We start from the raw sequence: 17,173 nt of genomic DNA, 5'->3' as shown, positions 1-17,173 counted from the left end.
TATGCTGGGTTTTTGTTGTTGTTGTTTTCTTCCTTAACTCTTGTTAATTTATTGTCCATCTGTATACAGCATGGAGACATTTAGGATCTGACGAGTGTGGTGTGTGTCCTTCACAGCCCATGGGCATTTTCGCCCTCCTGGACGAAGAGTGCTGGTTCCCCAAGGCCACGGACAAGACATTTGTGGAGAAGCTGCTGGCCCAGCACACCTCCCACCCCAAGTTCCAGAAGCCTGACTTCCGCGCTGACGCCCACTTCTCCATCATCCACTATGCGGACAAGGTGGACTACTCTGCAGACCAGTGGCTGATGAAGAACATGGACCCCCTGAACGAGAACGTGGTGTCCATCCTGCAGTCCTCCACTGACAGCTTTGTGGCCACCATCTGGAAGGATGGTCAGGGTCTTTTTTGTCTTGTCTCTCTTTTACATTCCTCTCTTCTTTCTGTCCTCTCCAACCCATTTTTGCATTATTCCAGAGGAATGTTTCACTACGAGAGACATATATAGATGTACATCGTATTGTGTATCATGTCTTGGTGGTTCATAGCCAGCAGGGTTGGTTTTAGTAGTTTGTTGTTTTTTTTATCTGTTACACAACCTCATTACCATAACTGAGAACATCTGTGGACAAATCGAGGAAAATTCCCCCAAACCCACGCTGGACTTGTTTACATGAATCATCATGCTAGGACTTTTTTTTCTTCTTCTTCTTACTTAGGCTGACTGCATATTTCATTTGGGCCAGAAGAAAATCAGTTGTTCGAACCACTGTCTAATTTTTCAGGACTCTTGATCTATGCAGGCTCTGTACCTTGAAGATGGATTTTTTTTTTCTCTTATATTCCCCCTGCCCACCCCCCCACCCCCACCCCCTGCCCCTCCCCCACTCCAGCTTGTGTTAGAATCCCCAACCAGCCTGCCTAAGGTATTATGTTTTTGGATGTGTTCAGAGAATATGTATATCATGTAGAATGTGTGAATGCCCTTGCTTTTTTTATTTGATATTTGCCCTGTGAATTTGATGTAAGAAATGTCTTTCTACTATTGGGAGGTGGTTGTCAAAAACCGTATGTAATGGAAAAAGATTTATGTACCCACTAGAAAAGGACTGACTGCAACAGAAAAATATATTAACTGTGTGTTTTTTTTTTTAAAATATGTGCAGTGAAAAAAAGATCAGTTTTATGTAAACAAAAGAGGTTGTTCTTCCAAACAGCGGAGATTGTTGGGATGGGAGCGGCAGCGGCTGTGGACACCATGTTTGGGTCACGTACCCGCAAGGGCATGTTCCGCACTGTCAGCCAGCTGTACAAGGAGCAGCTGAGCAAGCTGATGGCCACCCTGCGCAACACCAACCCCAACTTTGTGCGCTGCATCATCCCCAACCACGAGAAGAAGGTGAACAGCGCTGAGCCTCTGGCCACCCTTGTTCTCCTCTGTATTGATGTCATCAGGACTTGGTGTACACATGTTTGATGTGATGAAAATGTATTGATGATTTAATTTCTGAATCGGTCTCCTTTACCCGGGCTTGTTTTCTTCAGCATATTAATTTGATTGAACATTAATTTTTTGTTATTGATGTAATATGATTATTAATAATATTTTTGTTATTGATGTAATATGATTTCGATAGGACATTAAAGTCTGGCTAGGAGATCAGACATATTTAATTACACATACTTATTTGAATTATGTTTCAACAGTTTCAATATATCTTACCTTCCTTCCTCCCTGAGGATGAGCATTGTCCATTCAGAAATGGCTCATGATTTATTTGCTGCTATGTCATTCATGTGAGTCTGTGTGTGCATTCTTTTACTGATACTGTAAAAAGAAAAAATTAAATAGCAGAAACATGGTTTCTGAAACAAATTTTAATCATCACAAAGAAAGAGAATATGATTTCATCATCACCCATTGATATCAGTTTCATCACATGAAGAGGTTATTTGACAAAAATGCCTGCTGGCGGTGTATTCATGAGTGAAACAACAGCACAAGAATCCAGTGACAATAGTCCAGGTGCCTGTTCTCAAACTAAAACATCACTTCCTCAGGCTGGCAAGATCGATGCCCCCTTGGTACTGGACCAGCTGCGGTGTAATGGTGTGCTGGAGGGGATCCGAATCTGCCGCCAGGGTTTCCCCAACCGCATCCTGTTCCAAGAGTTCCGTCAGCGCTACGAGATTCTCACTCCCAACGCCATCCCTCGGGGCTTCATGGACGGCAAGAAGGCTGTGGAGAAAATGGTTAGTGCCAGAAACACACTCATTTATTTTTTATGTAATCGAGCTGTCTATTATTATGTGGGTGTGTTTGTGTGTATATATGCATGTATGATTGTGTGTGTGTTTTATTCCTGTCATACCTGTGTACATCTTCACAAGCACACATACATATATACTCATACATACCATACACACTTTGCACACACATGCACTTGCAAACACACCACAGATACAAATGTTTACTATTGAGAGAGTGCACATTTGGAGAAATCAGTGCATTTGCTGAGTGATGATTGATGGTGTATGTGGAGACACTAGCAGTTTTTGAGCTGATTGATTAACGACTTGAGTTTTGCCCGTGTGTCCAGATTGCCAACCTTGAGCTGGACGCAAACCTGTACCGCATTGGTCAGTCCAAGATCTTCTTCCGTGCGGGAGTGTTGGCCCACCTGGAGGAGGAGAGAGACCTGAAGCTGACCGACATCATCGTGCAGTTCCAGGCACTGGCCAGGGGGCTGCTGGCTCGCAGGTAACATGGGAGGACTGGGTGGGAGGGGGAAGTTGGGGGGAGCCATTGGGGGGAGATAGGGGGAGCCATGATTGTGAATTTTCATGCTTGAGAGTATATCTGTATTCTATGGATTTCCATATTGATATTAGGGCAATTTTTTGTTGTTGTTTTGTTTTTTAGAATAGTTTTTTTTCCCTGTAGTTTGTTTTGTTTCCAGAGGCACACACTTCAGTTAAAGCAGCCTGTGGACCCCAGCAGCAAACTTATCATTATTTTAAAAATCAGTCAGTCACACCCATGGCTTTCGGAATTCAAAGTTTGATCAATGTTCACTCCCATCTAGGAGCCCTCAAACTTCTCTGAAAACTGTGAAGAATTTTGAAATCTAGTTTCCTTGTAAATGCCTGTATATAACAGATTTATGCACAACCAGACATAGATACTTATTGCCTGTGAATCTGCTTTAGTGTTAAGGGTATCTCTCTTTTTGATAAAATTTGGAATAGAAATAGCTCTGGTGATAAATAAAACACTGTGAGGTACTGACAACAGAAGAGTTTCCTTCAAGGTGTGTTTTTTTGTTTAGTTTTTTTAACCATATCAAAATTTGACTCCAGAAAAGTTCTAATATGATAGAGCATACAAAGCCGGGTAAACCTACCAACACAAGTTTATGATACGCAAAGAAAGTGACCTTTATATGTGACTGAATGTGACAGAAACTACCAGAAACGTCTCCAGCAGATCAACGCTATCCGTGTGATCCAGAGGAACTGTGCTGCTTACCTGAAGCTACGCAACTGGCAGTGGTGGAGATTGTTCACTAAGGTAACCAAAGGGTCATTTCTTACTCTTCTATTTATATGATTTTCTTAGAATCAGAAATTGATGTCTTTGTCTTTATTATTTATTTTCTTTGAATCAGAAACTTTCATACATTTCTGGTGAACAGTTCTCTGTTTTTTATGTATAGTGGCAGATATTGTCTTCATTTTCCTTTTTGTTTTGTGAAGAGAGAATTTTGAAATCCTTTTAATTTAGCTTTTCTTAAAGAAAGAAAAGTGGTTTATTTTGTAAGGTAGAATCTGTCCGAGTTCTTTCTCATAGTTGCTGCCAAGGTTTGAGGGTAGTCTGTCTGGGTGAGGAACGTAGGTGAGGGGGTGTCCAGAATCAGCGGGCATAGTAATGGCTCGGCAATGTGGGAAGAAGAATGTTAGTTAAGTTTTTGTGATAAAAAGATAGCTCTTCCAGGACGTACATAGTGTTCGGAAAACAAATGTGTCAAAACCACAATATGTCCCCAGACCTAATCAAGTTCATCATAGAAAAAAAGCAAATAAATGATACAGACCCAGTTTTTTTTCTCTGTGTCATCTGTCAACTGGTTTCCCTGTGTGATACAGGTGAAGCCCCTGCTGTCGGTGACGGGGCAGGAAGAAAAGCTGCACACCACAGAGGAGGAGCTGAAGAAGATGAAGGAGTCCTACGACAAGCAGAAGCAGGACGTGGAGCAGCTAGAGTCTCGCTACGCACAGATCATCGAGGAGAAGAACATCCTGGCCGAACAGCTGCAGGCTGAGACAGAGCTGTGTGCAGAGGCTGAGGAGGTGAGAGAGGAGGAGCTGTGGTTGTGATGGTTTGTCTTTGTTTGGTGTTGGTCCTCCAGTTTTTTTTTTGGTGTGTGTGCCATTTTGCACAGCCGGGTGAAGAAGATTATTTTGGACACTTGTTTGGACAGTTCAGGCTGTTTGTTTATGTGTTTTGTAGTGCTGGCTTGAGTGGATGTGTGATTGTACTTGAAAATATTATCTTTTATTTTTAACAACCTGACAGCTGAGGAAAACAAGTGCAGATAAACAACTTGTGTCATAACATGAGTTTACAAAAATTTCTTTTAAACTTTTTTAAAAGGGCAGGAGAGGATTTGGGGAAATACAACCCCATCAGAGGAAAGCAGATGGAAACCATTTGAATTCCGAGGGAGAGCGCCATTTATTATGCCCAATATGAATACTGTTCCATCCCCTGAGGACTTGTTAGGTATCTCTGCAGTGGCATTGAATCTGTTCAGTGCTGTAACCAATCTCTGTGGGAGAACAATTACAATCCAGAGATCTTTTTTTTTTCTTTTTTCTTTTTTAATGTCTCACAAGCTTAAAGAATTGTGAAAGGAAATCAGAATCAGATTGTCTCTAGAAATTCTTTGTCATTTTTTCTTTAACCAAACAGCCACATCTGAATTTTTTTCGTCATTACCCCATAAGTTGTCTCAAGAACACATTCAACCCACACCTTCACCCTTAAAGCATCATGTAAGAGTCGCATAGGGGAAACAACAGAGAAGGTATTTGACACAGATCACAGATACCCAGTGTTCAGTTTGTGGCTTCCTGTCATGTTGTCAGATCTTTTCTTTGACTTCACAGCTGTGAAGTGTGTACATGTACACTTGTGTTCTTACACAGCTTTTCCTTGACACAGCATGGATAGCTATGAAATATATGCATGTACACCTTTGTTCCTTTAAGGCACGGTCACGGCTGGCCAAGTGTAAGGAGGAGTTGGAGGACATTCTGCATGACATGGAGCTGAGGATGGAGGAGGAGGACAAGCAGATGAAGTCCATGACCGAGGAGAAGAAGAAGATGTATCAGACTGTGCAGGACCTGGAAGAGCAGTGAGTATCATGACTGCATGGCTGATACAGTGCTTTTGGGTAGTGCAAGGGTGTACTGAAACCAGGACATGTACATGTGTACCCATCATGTGTTTAGGTGTGTGTTCATTATGCAAACACCCATGCACACTCATGCATACATTAATGCACACACACATGTATGCGTGCACACACACACACACACACACACACACACACACACTCATTCTCTTGCTCTCTTATGTCCTTTAATTACCCCCCTGTTTTTATCTACACCCTTTTTTATGCATGCCAACAGATCAGTGCCGTGGAACACCTTCATTTCTTCACATGTGCTGTGACATTTGAACCAACTCCAGTCAGACATTTCCTCCTCTTCCTATTCCCTTTCTCCTCTCCGATGCCCTCCTCCCATCTTTTTTTTTTTCTTTACATAGCATCTGTCTTTTCCCTCCTCCTTTTATCCTTATCTTTGGTATGATACTCTATTGTCAGTTCCTGCTACATTTCCCCATAACCCTTGCATCAGGGGTTGTGACACTTTGCTGTAATTTCCAAACACGTCTCCCTACAACACTGTCATAACCTGTCACATGCTGCTTTCATTTCCATCTCCCCCATAGCCAATGGCACTATTCAAGCATTTCCTGTCACATCTCACCAGAACATAGTGCCACAGCCTATTACTCCGTGATCACCTAAAAACTAATAAGTGTTTTTAGCCGATTTTTTTTTCCATCACCTGTCACACTTCCCTATACCAAGTATTTCACAGCCTCAGGCCCTTGGCTTCCACATCCCTGGAACTGTCTGACCACTGTGGTGACTGTGTCCCAGGCTGGAGGAGGAGGAGCAGTCGCGGCAGAAGCTGCAGCTGGAGAAGGTGGCTGTGGACAGCAAGCTGAAGAAGCTGGAGGAGGACCTGGCCCTCAACGAGGACAGCAACTCTAAGCTGATCAAGGAGAAGAAGTCCCTGGAGGAGCGACTCAGCGAGGCCAACTCCCAGATCGTGGAGGAGGAGGAGAAGTCGAAGCAGCTGGGCAAGCTGAAGAACAAGTACGAGGCCATCATCGCTGACCTTGAGGAGCGTCTTCGCAAGGAGCAGCAGGTGAGGATTGATGATAGAAGTTTGGGCATCTTTTTTTGATTCTGTTTAATTTGTATGGCACGCAAGGACAGAAGGAAGGAATTTTTGGGTGTCATGTTTACATACTGTTAAGTTTGAGTAGCATGTAAGAACTGACGAAAGAAGTTGGGTGTCATGTTTATTTACTATTTAGTTCGTATAGCACATATGGACTGATGAGAGAAGTTTGGGTAGCTGGTTAGAACTTATGGAAGAGCTTTGGATGGCATATATATAAATGCTGCTTAGTTTATGTAGCAGGTAAGAACTGATGGAAGCAGTTTAGTTTGTGTACAGCTCAAGTTTATACAGCTGGTAAGAATTCATTGAAGAATTTTAGGTGGTGTGTATATGTGTGTGAAAATGTGCATACACAACCATGGTAGTAGTTTGCTCAGGACAGGATTCAGACCTCTGCTGGAATCTGCACCACTAGGTCACACACTATTTTAAAACATTATTCGGGGGGGGGAATTCCTTTTATAACAACACAAAATCCACTGAGAACTAACTAGTGAATGTGAACGATGTGGTTTACAGGCCAGACAGGAGCTGGAGAAGATCCGGCGACGTCTGGAGACGGAGCTGAACGACCTGCGTGACCAGCTGAACGAGAAGAGGCAGCAGGTGGAGGACCTGCAGGCCCAGCTGTCCAAACGGGAAGAGGAGGTGCAGACAGCCCTGCAAAAGTGAGTCTATGCTGACAGTCCTCGGCTCACCTTGTTGAAGCAGCATGAGACTTCTGAATCTGCTGCTGGTCTTAGAGAACTTGTCTGTGGGTTTTGACCTTTTCTGCAGGATATTGAAAACATTTAAAATATAAATGAATTGATAGATAAGTAAATGAATAAATTATGTATATGTGTGTGTGTGTGTATATATAGATATATATATATATATACCAATGTGTGTGTGTATATATATATATATGTAGAGAGAGAGGAGTGTAGACTTTTTGTTATTGATCCTTCGTTTCCTTGCAGTTCAGTTTGGTGTGTGTAGCAATAAGTATCATTGGCCTGAGTAGTGTATGCTGGTCTGGTGCTTTGATCTGTAGTTTCTACCCATGATTTATATGATGGCGATACCTGGAACACGGTTGACTAGAGCTGTCTGCTATTACCATCTATGACAAGCGACTGTCTAACCCAATTAAATTACATCCCTCTTTATATATCCCACACTGCAGACTGGTGAATGGTTATTGGCTTTACCCTGCAGGGCTGATGAAGAGGGTGTGTCGAAGCAGTCGATGAACAAGCAGGTGAGGGAGCTGTCAACCCAGCTGCAGGAACTGCAGGAAGACCTGGAGATGGAGAAAGAGGCCAAGACCAAAGCGGAAAAGCTCAAGCGTGATCTGAACGAGGTCAGTTCTCACTTCATTAGGACTTTGGTGTGGATATATACCTCGCCCTGATTTATTGTGGTTGAGTTTTTTTTAGTTTTATTATGACACTACCTTCTTCCAGGCAAAAAACAAAGAAGAAAAAAGGCATTGAATTAATGAATTTTGTTCATGGTCTATGTCTGTAAGCTGCCTCTCTTAACATCTGAAATTGCTAGTTAATACACTGAAAGCTAGCAGTAGTATTTTAGTACTAATGTATTCCTTTTGGAATGTGGATATATTTTCTGGTAAAAGTACCGCACAATACTGTTTGCTGAGTCAGATGTAGATTTTCATTTTACCTGATGGACTGGACTTGTCAAAAAGGAATGGAAAAGTAGGACTGTTCCTCTGTCAGATGAGCGCAGATGGAAGTCAGAGAAGACAATAATACAAGAAAGATGTGAAAGCGAAAAAGTGAAGGCAGTGTGTGTTGCTGTGCTGGCAGGATGGACAAGACAGTAATACTGGAAAAGTGAGACTGTTCTTCTGTCAGATGAGCACAGATGGAAGTCAGACAAGACAGTAAACTGTGTTTACCAAAGATCTGTCTGCATAAAACAAGTATGAAATGGAGAGAGTCAGACAATAGAGAGATCCATCCACCAACGTGGAGTGTGGGATAGATGTGGACAAATTGACAGGGGAGCATGAGAAAAAAGTGGAACATGGATTAGGGAATAGGAAGTGAAAGCATACCTATCTATGTTGATGATATTGCTGATGACAATGCTTGTGCGTATCTTTCACTTGTTTTAGATGTTCCTTTATTTCACTTTGTATGTGTGAATGTGTGTATTATATAATGTAAAATGTTTAAAGAAAATTGTTCATTAAAAAAAAAAAAAAAAGAAAAGAAAAAAAAGACAGTAATACAAGAAGTGAAAGCAAAACAGTGAAGGGGGTGTGTGTTGCTGTGCTGGCAGGAACTGGAGGCCCTGAAGACAGAGCTGGAGGACTCCCTGGACACGACGGCCGCTGTGCAGGACCTGCGCAACAAGCGTGAGCAGGAGCTGCAGGACCTGAAGCGCACCCTGGACACCAACCAGCAGCAGCACGAGACCCAGCTGCAGGAAGTGCGCGGCCGCTACAACCAGCAGATAGAGAATCTCAGTGATGAGGTGGAGACCATCCGCAAGGTATGCTTTTGGTTTTTACCCGGGTTGTCAGAGGTGGTTGGGCGATTGTGTGCGCATGTGTGCAAGTCAGTTTGTGAGCGTGTGAATGCTTTCGTGTACTGTTTTCTCATTTTCTGTTTGAGACTGGTAAGCATACTCTGCTTTCTCCTCTTTCCCCTCCCCACTCGCGTTTATGTATATACGTTTTTTTATGACTCAAAGCCTTTCCGTTCATATCATAATTGAAGATTTTGGCATGAATGCTACCTTGCCATCCACACCTTGATATGAATTTGGATGTACTGTAGCTGTCTACTGACACAGAGGGAACTGATAACTTTCTTTTCCTCACAATGTATATTGTAAATATGACAAAAACCAATTACCAAGCAGAATCATCATTGAACTGGAATGTGTGTTGCCTTCCTAACCACACCACATGAACAGTGACTGAAACTGCCTTCTCAACATGATACGGAAATAAAAGTTCCATAAACATACACCTTTACAGAAAAGAGAAATGGTATTCACTCATAGCCTTATAAGCAAACCATACCACAAAACCCATGATAATCTCTGACATGCACTGTTGTCCCTCTGGCATCAAATGCTACAACTGTCAACACACTGCCTCCCCACCCACACATGATTGGCACTGACAAACCAACCCTCTCACCCACAGTCACTGACAAACCAACCCTCTCACCCACAATCACTGACAAACAAACTGTCTCACCCACAGTCACTGACAAACCAACCCTCTACTGACAAACCAACCCTCTCACCCACAGTCACTGACAAACAACCCTCTCACCCACAGTCACTGACAAACCAACCCTCTCACCCACAGTCACTGACAAACCAACCCTCTCACCCACAGTCACTGACAAACCAACCCTCTCACCCACAGTCACTGACAAACCAACCCTCTCACCCACAGTCACTGACAGACCAACCCTCTCACCCACAGTCACTGACAAAACAACCCTCTCACCCACAGTCACTGGCAAACCAACCCTCTCACCCACAGTCACTGGTAAACTCTCACCCACAGTCACTGACAAACAACCCTCTCACCCACAGTCACTGACAAACAACCCTCTCACCCACAGTCACTGACAAACCAACCCTCTCACCCACAGTCACTGACAAACCAACCCTCTTACCCACAGTCACTGACAAACCAACCCTCTCACTCACAGTCATTGACAAACCAACCCTCTCACCCACAGTCACTGACAGACCAACCCTCTCACCCACAGTCACTGACAAACCAACCCTCTCACCCACAGTCACTGACAAACCAACCCTCTCACCCACAGTCATTGACAAACCAACCCTCTCACTCACAGTCATTGACAAACCAACCCTCACCCCACAGTCACTGACAAACCAACCCTCTACTGACAAACCAACCCTCTCACCCACAGTCACTGACAAACCAACCCTCTTACCCACAGTCACTGACAAACCAACCCTCTTACCCACAGTCACTGACAAACCAACCCTCTCACTCACAGTCATTGACAAACCAACCCTCTCACCCACAGTCACTGACAGACCAACCCTCTCACCCACAGTCACTGACAAACCAACCCTCTCACCCACAGTCACTGACAAACCAACCCTCTCACCCACAGTCACTGACAAACCAACCCTCACCCCACAGTCACTGACAAACCAACCCTCTCACCCACAATCACTGACAAACCAACCCTCTCACCCACAGTCATTGACAAACCAACCCTCTCACTCACAGTCATTGACAAACCAACCCTCACCCCACAGTCACTGACAAACCAACCCTCTACTGACAAACCAACCCTCTCACCCACAGTCAATGACAAACCAACCCTCTCACCCACAGTCACTGACAAACCAACCCTCTCACCCACAGTCACTGACAAACCAACCCTCTCACCCACAGTCACTGACAAACCAACCCTCTCACCCACAGTCACTGACAAACCAACCCTTTCACCCACAGTCATTGACAAACCAACCCTTTCACCCACAGTCACTGACAAACCAACCCTCTCACCCACAGTCACTGGCAAACCAACCCTCTCACCCACAGTCACTGGTAAACTCTCACCCACAGTCACTGACAAACAACCCTCTCACCCACAGTCACTGACAAACCATCCCTCTCACCCACAGTCACTGACAAACCAACCCTCTCACCCACAGTCACTGGTAAACTCTCACCCACAGTCACTGACAAACAACCCTCTCACCCACAGTCACTGACAAACCATCCCTCTCACCCACAGTCACTGACAAACCAACCCTTTCACCCAAAATCATTGACAAACCAACCCTTTCACCCACAGTCACTGACAAACCAACCCTCTCACCCACAATCATTGACAAACCAACCCTCTCACCCATAGTCACCAACAAACCAACCCTCTCACCCACAGTCACTGACAAACAAACCCTCTCACCCACAGTCACTGACAAACAAACACCCTCACTCAGAGTCACTGACAAACCAACCCTCTCACCCACAGTCACTGACAAACAAACACCCTCACTCAGAGTCACTGACAAACCAACCCTCTCACCCACAGTCACTGACAAACCAACCCTCTCACCCACAGTCACTGACAAACAAACTGTCTCACCCACAGTCACTGACAAACAAACTGTCTCACCCACAGTCACTGACAAACCAACCCTCTCACCCACAGTCACTGACAAACCAACCCTCTCACCCACAGTCACTGACAAACCAACCCTCTCACCCACAGTCACTGACAAACAAACTGTCTCACCCACAGTCACTGACAAACCAACCCTCTCACCCACAGTCACTGACAAACCAACCCTCTCACCCACAGTCACTGACAAACAAACTGTCTCACCCACAGTCACTGACAAACCAACCCTCTCACCCACAATCACTGACAGACCAACCCTCTCACCCACAGTCACTGACAAACAAACACCCTCACTCAGAGTCACTGACAAACCAACCCTCTCACCCACAGTCACTGACAAACAAACACCCTCACTCACAGTCACTGACAAACCAACCCTCTCACCCACAGTCACTGACAAACCAACTGTCTCACCCACAGGCCAAGGCCACGCTGGAGAAGACAAAGGCAACACTGGAGGCAGAGAACCAGGAGATGGCCTCTGACCTGAAGAGCGTGCAGATGGCCAAGACAGAGTCTGAGAGGAAGAGGAAACAGGCAGACCAGCAGCTGGCAGAGATGACGATCCGCCTTCAGGAGATGGAGCAGGGGCGGGGAGAGACTGCCGACAAGGCCAGCAAACTGCAGCAGGAGCTGGAGCAGGTCACTCTTTTTTTCTACCCCTTTTTTTTTTTTTCTGTGCTTGTTATATTTTCTTTGTCTTCTAATATCACTGTTGTGAAAAGATGTTAAAAAAAAGAAGATATTATGTTCCTTTTCATTTTTACTTTTAATAATTCTTTGCTTGTTTGATATATTTGTTTGCTTTTTCTAAAGTTACTGGTAACTTCATAAAAACACTTACGACTGTATTTCAGGAAAAGGTTGGAGTTTTTTGGGGTTTTTTAGTCTTTTTATTTGATGTATTAATCGTGTACAGGAACCTTAGCATAGCTCATGCAGTAATCACAGACACATTCACATCATGTTATAAACAGTTTTAATTACACATACTCAACCGTGACCCACTAGTGCAGACTCCAGCAGGGGTCTGACATTCCTGTCCTGTGCAAACTACTATCCGCCTATGCGGAGAAAACGAAAATAGTAGTTTGTTCATTACTTTTCTCACTTACATTCGCACAATATCATAAAACGTTTCGCTCATCACCTCTGTCCCTTTCACACACAACACAAACGGTGGGCTCATCCCCTTTCTCCCTGTGCCCCCTCCAGGCGAACAGCCAGCTGGAGCAGGTGGACTCCAAGGCCCTTCAGCTGGGTCAGAGAGTAAGCTCCCTGGAAGCCCAGCTGGCCGACAGCCAGGACATCAGCCAGGAGGAGACACGCCAGAAGCTGGCCCTGCAGTCCAAGCTGAGGCAGGCGGAGGATGAGAAGGAGTCGGCCATGGAGAGGCTGGAAGAGGAGGAGGAGGCCAAGAGGGCGCTGGAGAAACAGGTCACCGACCTCAACACCAAGGTGGGTAGGGCAGTAGGGTTGTGTGGGTGGGACAGAAAGATGGGTGGATGGTGGGGTGTGCATGTTGAGGAACAGATGTGTTATTTTAATGTACATGAAAGGCAGTGGACGTTTTTTTCCATTACACCAATAAGTTTGATATTGAAAGAAATGCAGTGGTAATGTAATGGTAATAGTCGGATGTGCCATTCCTGTTGAATGTAGACAAAGGACAACAGAAACTATTTTGGTCACACCATTTTCAGTGTAGCAGAGAAATGAAGGTATTGGTAATGTAATGGTGCTGTGTGCACCCATAGAAATGAAGGTTGGGGTAATGTAGTGTGCTGTGTGTACCCATAGAAATATAGGTATTGGTAATGTGATGCTGCTGTGTAATATAGAAATGAAGGTATTGGTAATGTAGTGGTGCTGTGCGTACCCATAGAAATGAAGGTATTGGTAATGTAGTGGTACTGTGTGTACCCATAGAAATGAAGGTATTGGTAATGTAGTGGTGCTGTGTGTACCCATAGAAATAAAGGTAGTGGTAATATAATTATGTTATGTGGAATGTAGGTAGTGGTATTGTAATAGAAATAAAAGTAAGGGTAAAGTAATATGTGTCCCCAAAGAATTGAATATAGTGGTACAGTAGTGATGTTGTTTGATAAAGAAAGAAGGAAGTGGTAATGTACTGGTACAGGATGGAGATTTTTCCAGTCTCCCAGGTCAACATATGTGCAGACCTGCTATTGCCTGAACCTTCTTCATTTGAAAATACATGCAGAAGATCAAATATTGTTTCTATAATCCATGTCGGCATTCAGTTGGTTATGGAAACAAGAACATACCCAGCATGCACTCCCCTGAAAGCGGAGCATGGCTGCTGCATCATGGCAGGGTAAATAAACAAAATGGTTATAAAATGTTACATGTCTGTGTGAGGGTGTATGTGTGTGCGTGACTGAAACCTGATTGACACAGGAAACGAATGATCAGTGCCCAGTGGCAGCTATCAGTCAGCTCTCCCCAGGTAGGCAGCCTGTTATGCAAATGACTCTGTGAGTGTGTAAAGCGTTTAGAGCTTGGTCTGACTGAGGATGGATGCACTGTAAGTATCCATATCCACATTCATGGATCCCCACTGGCGGTGTGTGTTCCCAGATGGTGGAGCTGAAGCGCAAAGCAGAGGAGGACCTGGCCAACAACGAGGCCCTGGAGGAGTACAAGAAGAAGGCCGCCCGCGAAATGGACCAGCTGCAGGCACAGGTGGAGGAGGCCCGCGCCAACTCTGACCGCATGGACAAGTCACGCCGCAAACTGCAGTCTGAGGTCAGCCAGGGATTGGTGGGGGGCACTAGAGGGAACAGCTAGTATGGAAGGGAGAGAGGGCAGTTTGTGATGAATGACGTTCAGAATGTTCAGGATTTGTAAGAAGATTTTAGCATACAGACATGTTTAAGTGTCCCAGAGAAATAAGTTTTCTTTAAAGATATATTCAGGAGTGCTCAGATTTTGTCATCAGATGTTAGCCAACAAGAATATTCATTACAAATCGCCAAAAGGGGAAAAAAAAGTTTTTGAGGAAAATTCATGGTGTCCACTTGTGGAAGATAAGAGTGTCTGTGAGAAAGTCTGTGTTCCAGAGTGAGTGAAATGTTCATGAATGAAAAGGAAAAAGGATCGCGTGTTCAGTTTTGTCACTGAAGACGTGACAACATATACATAATAAGTGCATGTTTTCAGCTAGTAAGAAATGAAGAATCCAGCATTTTATCATCTAAACTTTTCTTGTTCAGTCATAAATGCCAGCATATTTGTGGTAATTATTGGTACCTGAAAAAAAACTGATAGTTATATCATCTGAAAGATCTGTCAGTTAACAAGAACAGTTGTTTTCAAGCAGTGACATTTGGTTGACATGTAAGTAGAAGACCTGATGATTACAAAGAGCAGTTGTTTTCAAGTGTGACATGGTTGACATGAAGGTGGAGATTTAACATAAAAAGAGCAGTTATTTTCAAGCAAGTCATGTGGTTGACATGTAGGTGGAAGATCTGACTGTCAACAGAGCAGTACTTTTTAAGCATGACTTATGGTTGACATGTAGGTCGAAGCCCTGGCAGTTAACAAGAGCAGTTATTTTCAAGTGTGACGTATGGTTGACATGTAGGTGGAAGATCTGACCATCGCCCTGGACAGCCAGCGGTCCAATGTGAGCAACATGGAGAAAAAACAGCGCAAGTTTGACCAGACTCTGGCCGAGGCCAAGGGAGAGTCGGAGAGGTAGGCTGTCTCCCTGAAGGATTTATGCTTGGTGTGTAGTTGGTGTAATTAATGAAATTCTCTGCTTAAAGCATTGTAGTCCTCTGAAGTCTTTGCATGTCAAGTCATTTAACCTGTTCATGTCATGCCACTTCTTAGACTAACCATCACCTTGATGACAGTATATTGAGATGATAAATGTCATCTATCAAAATTATTCAGTTCTGAGTGCGTTGTTTAAAATGTGTTATTTTAGACACATTCAGCATGGACAGGTCAGGAGAGTTGAATATGAAAATTAGATATTTTTGAACTGATACACTCCCACACACTTGCATTCATACGTTGTCATACAAGAGCTTTTATTTCTCACATAGCTGTCATTTGCACTCTCTATAAACTGCTAAAAACTTAGATAAGAACAGCAAATGACAGACTCTCTGACTCTGAGCTGGTTTATATTAGTGAATGTAAATGTGTAGTCAATACATACTTACAGCTGAACACGACAGTGAAACAAACCCAGGCAGTTAGTGAAAGTCCGTTTCCATCTATATTTTCTCTAGTTTTCTACTTCTGTTAAGTTCTGTTTTTTATTCCTCTGATTCAGAGTGCATTCATGTGAATGTCTGGCATGTGTTTCTTTCCCACTTGTTTGTGTCTGCACAAGACTCAGCACTATTATTGTTGTTGTTATCATCATGCTATATGAGCGACACCATTGACCCGGAGTGTTGGTGGTGTTACTGTGTTCAGAATGGCCCAGGAGAAGGACATCATAGAGAGGGAGAGCCGGGAGAAGGAGACCAAGATCCTGAACCTGACCCGAGAACTGGACGAGCTGCAGGAGCGCGTGGGACAGCTGGAGAGACTGAAGCAGCAGCAGGCCCGCGAACTGGAGGACCTCGTCTCCTCCAAGGATGATGTCGGCAAAAACGTGAGTGCACGCGTACTTGCCGCCGGTGCTTGTGGGTTATCGATGCTGTATATATGTGTATTGTGGGAGTGGTTTGTGCATATGTGAGGTTTGAGGACATTGTCACCCCTCCTCTCCAGTTCCCCCATTCTCATTAGGCTTTTTTTTTTCTTTCTCTTTTTTAAATAAAAAGAAAGAATGTGAATGGTTTCATAGAGTAGGGTTCCATTCACCTCTCAGTTCAACTTTGTTTCACTCATTTTCATAAATACATGTTCCCATGTCATCACTGCATGCACAAAGTAAATCTTGCAGTGCTCCATTTCCAAACCCAATTGTTTAAGTTCTTTCCCTTTTTCTGCTTTTTTTCTCCAATTTGTTTGATTTACCTGTTAAGTAGCATGCCTGACAAATGAACTGTGTGTGTGGTCAGGTCCATGAGCTGGATAAGGCGAGGCGATCGCTGGAGGCGACAGTTGCCGAACAGAAGGTGCAGATTGAGGAACTGGAGGACGAACTGCAGGCAGCTGAGGACGCCAAGCTGAGGCTGGAGGTCAACATGAACGCCCTGAAGGAGAAGTACAAGAATGAGGTGGCCGGTCGTGAGGAGCAGGAGGAGGAGAGCAAGAGGTCCCTGCTCAGGCAGGTAGGTCGGCCTTTTGTGTCGTTAGGGACAGTTTCCAGTAGTGGGTTGTTGTTGTTTTTTACAGTGCCCAGATGAGGTGCTGGCAGTAACTTTGTACAGTGTATATGCAATAACTTGACATTGTGCCAGCATTGACTGGGATAGTTAGAGTATGCTTTGGCACAGTAGCCCTCTTTCATTTTATACCTACATTATGTGCTGATTGATGTACA

The 17,173-nt window shown here is 44.1% G+C and overlaps 1 protein-coding gene across 5 annotated transcripts in view; it reads left to right on the top strand.

The window, feature by feature from the left end:
• LOC143292799 (uncharacterized) overlaps positions 1 to 17,173 on the top strand; it is a 50,111-nt gene that overhangs the window by 25,250 nt on the left and 7,688 nt on the right. For all 5 annotated transcript variants that reach the window (XM_076603383.1, XM_076603384.1, XM_076603381.1 and 2 more), the window contains 17 exons: positions 117 to 396; positions 1,219 to 1,400; positions 2,063 to 2,254; positions 2,602 to 2,762; positions 3,464 to 3,572; positions 4,148 to 4,351; positions 5,273 to 5,421; positions 6,238 to 6,508; positions 7,067 to 7,215; positions 7,748 to 7,892; positions 8,840 to 9,052; positions 12,115 to 12,336; positions 12,910 to 13,152; positions 14,299 to 14,466; positions 15,308 to 15,420; positions 16,156 to 16,336; positions 16,749 to 16,961. In XM_076603383.1, the coding sequence (XP_076459498.1) occupies positions 117 to 396; positions 1,219 to 1,400; positions 2,063 to 2,254; positions 2,602 to 2,762; positions 3,464 to 3,572; positions 4,148 to 4,351; positions 5,273 to 5,421; positions 6,238 to 6,508; positions 7,067 to 7,215; positions 7,748 to 7,892; positions 8,840 to 9,052; positions 12,115 to 12,336; positions 12,910 to 13,152; positions 14,299 to 14,466; positions 15,308 to 15,420; positions 16,156 to 16,336; positions 16,749 to 16,961 (3,195 nt within the window). The remainder of the gene's footprint in view (positions 1 to 116; positions 397 to 1,218; positions 1,401 to 2,062; positions 2,255 to 2,601; positions 2,763 to 3,463; positions 3,573 to 4,147; positions 4,352 to 5,272; positions 5,422 to 6,237; positions 6,509 to 7,066; positions 7,216 to 7,747; positions 7,893 to 8,839; positions 9,053 to 12,114; positions 12,337 to 12,909; positions 13,153 to 14,298; positions 14,467 to 15,307; positions 15,421 to 16,155; positions 16,337 to 16,748; positions 16,962 to 17,173) is intronic.

This window comes from Babylonia areolata, chromosome 18 (assembly GCF_041734735.1).
Source record: "Babylonia areolata isolate BAREFJ2019XMU chromosome 18, ASM4173473v1, whole genome shotgun sequence".
Lineage (NCBI taxonomy): Eukaryota > Metazoa > Mollusca > Gastropoda > Neogastropoda > Buccinidae > Babylonia > Babylonia areolata.
The sequence above is the reverse complement of the archived record's forward strand: the minus strand, read 5'-3'. Positions and strand labels throughout refer to the sequence as shown.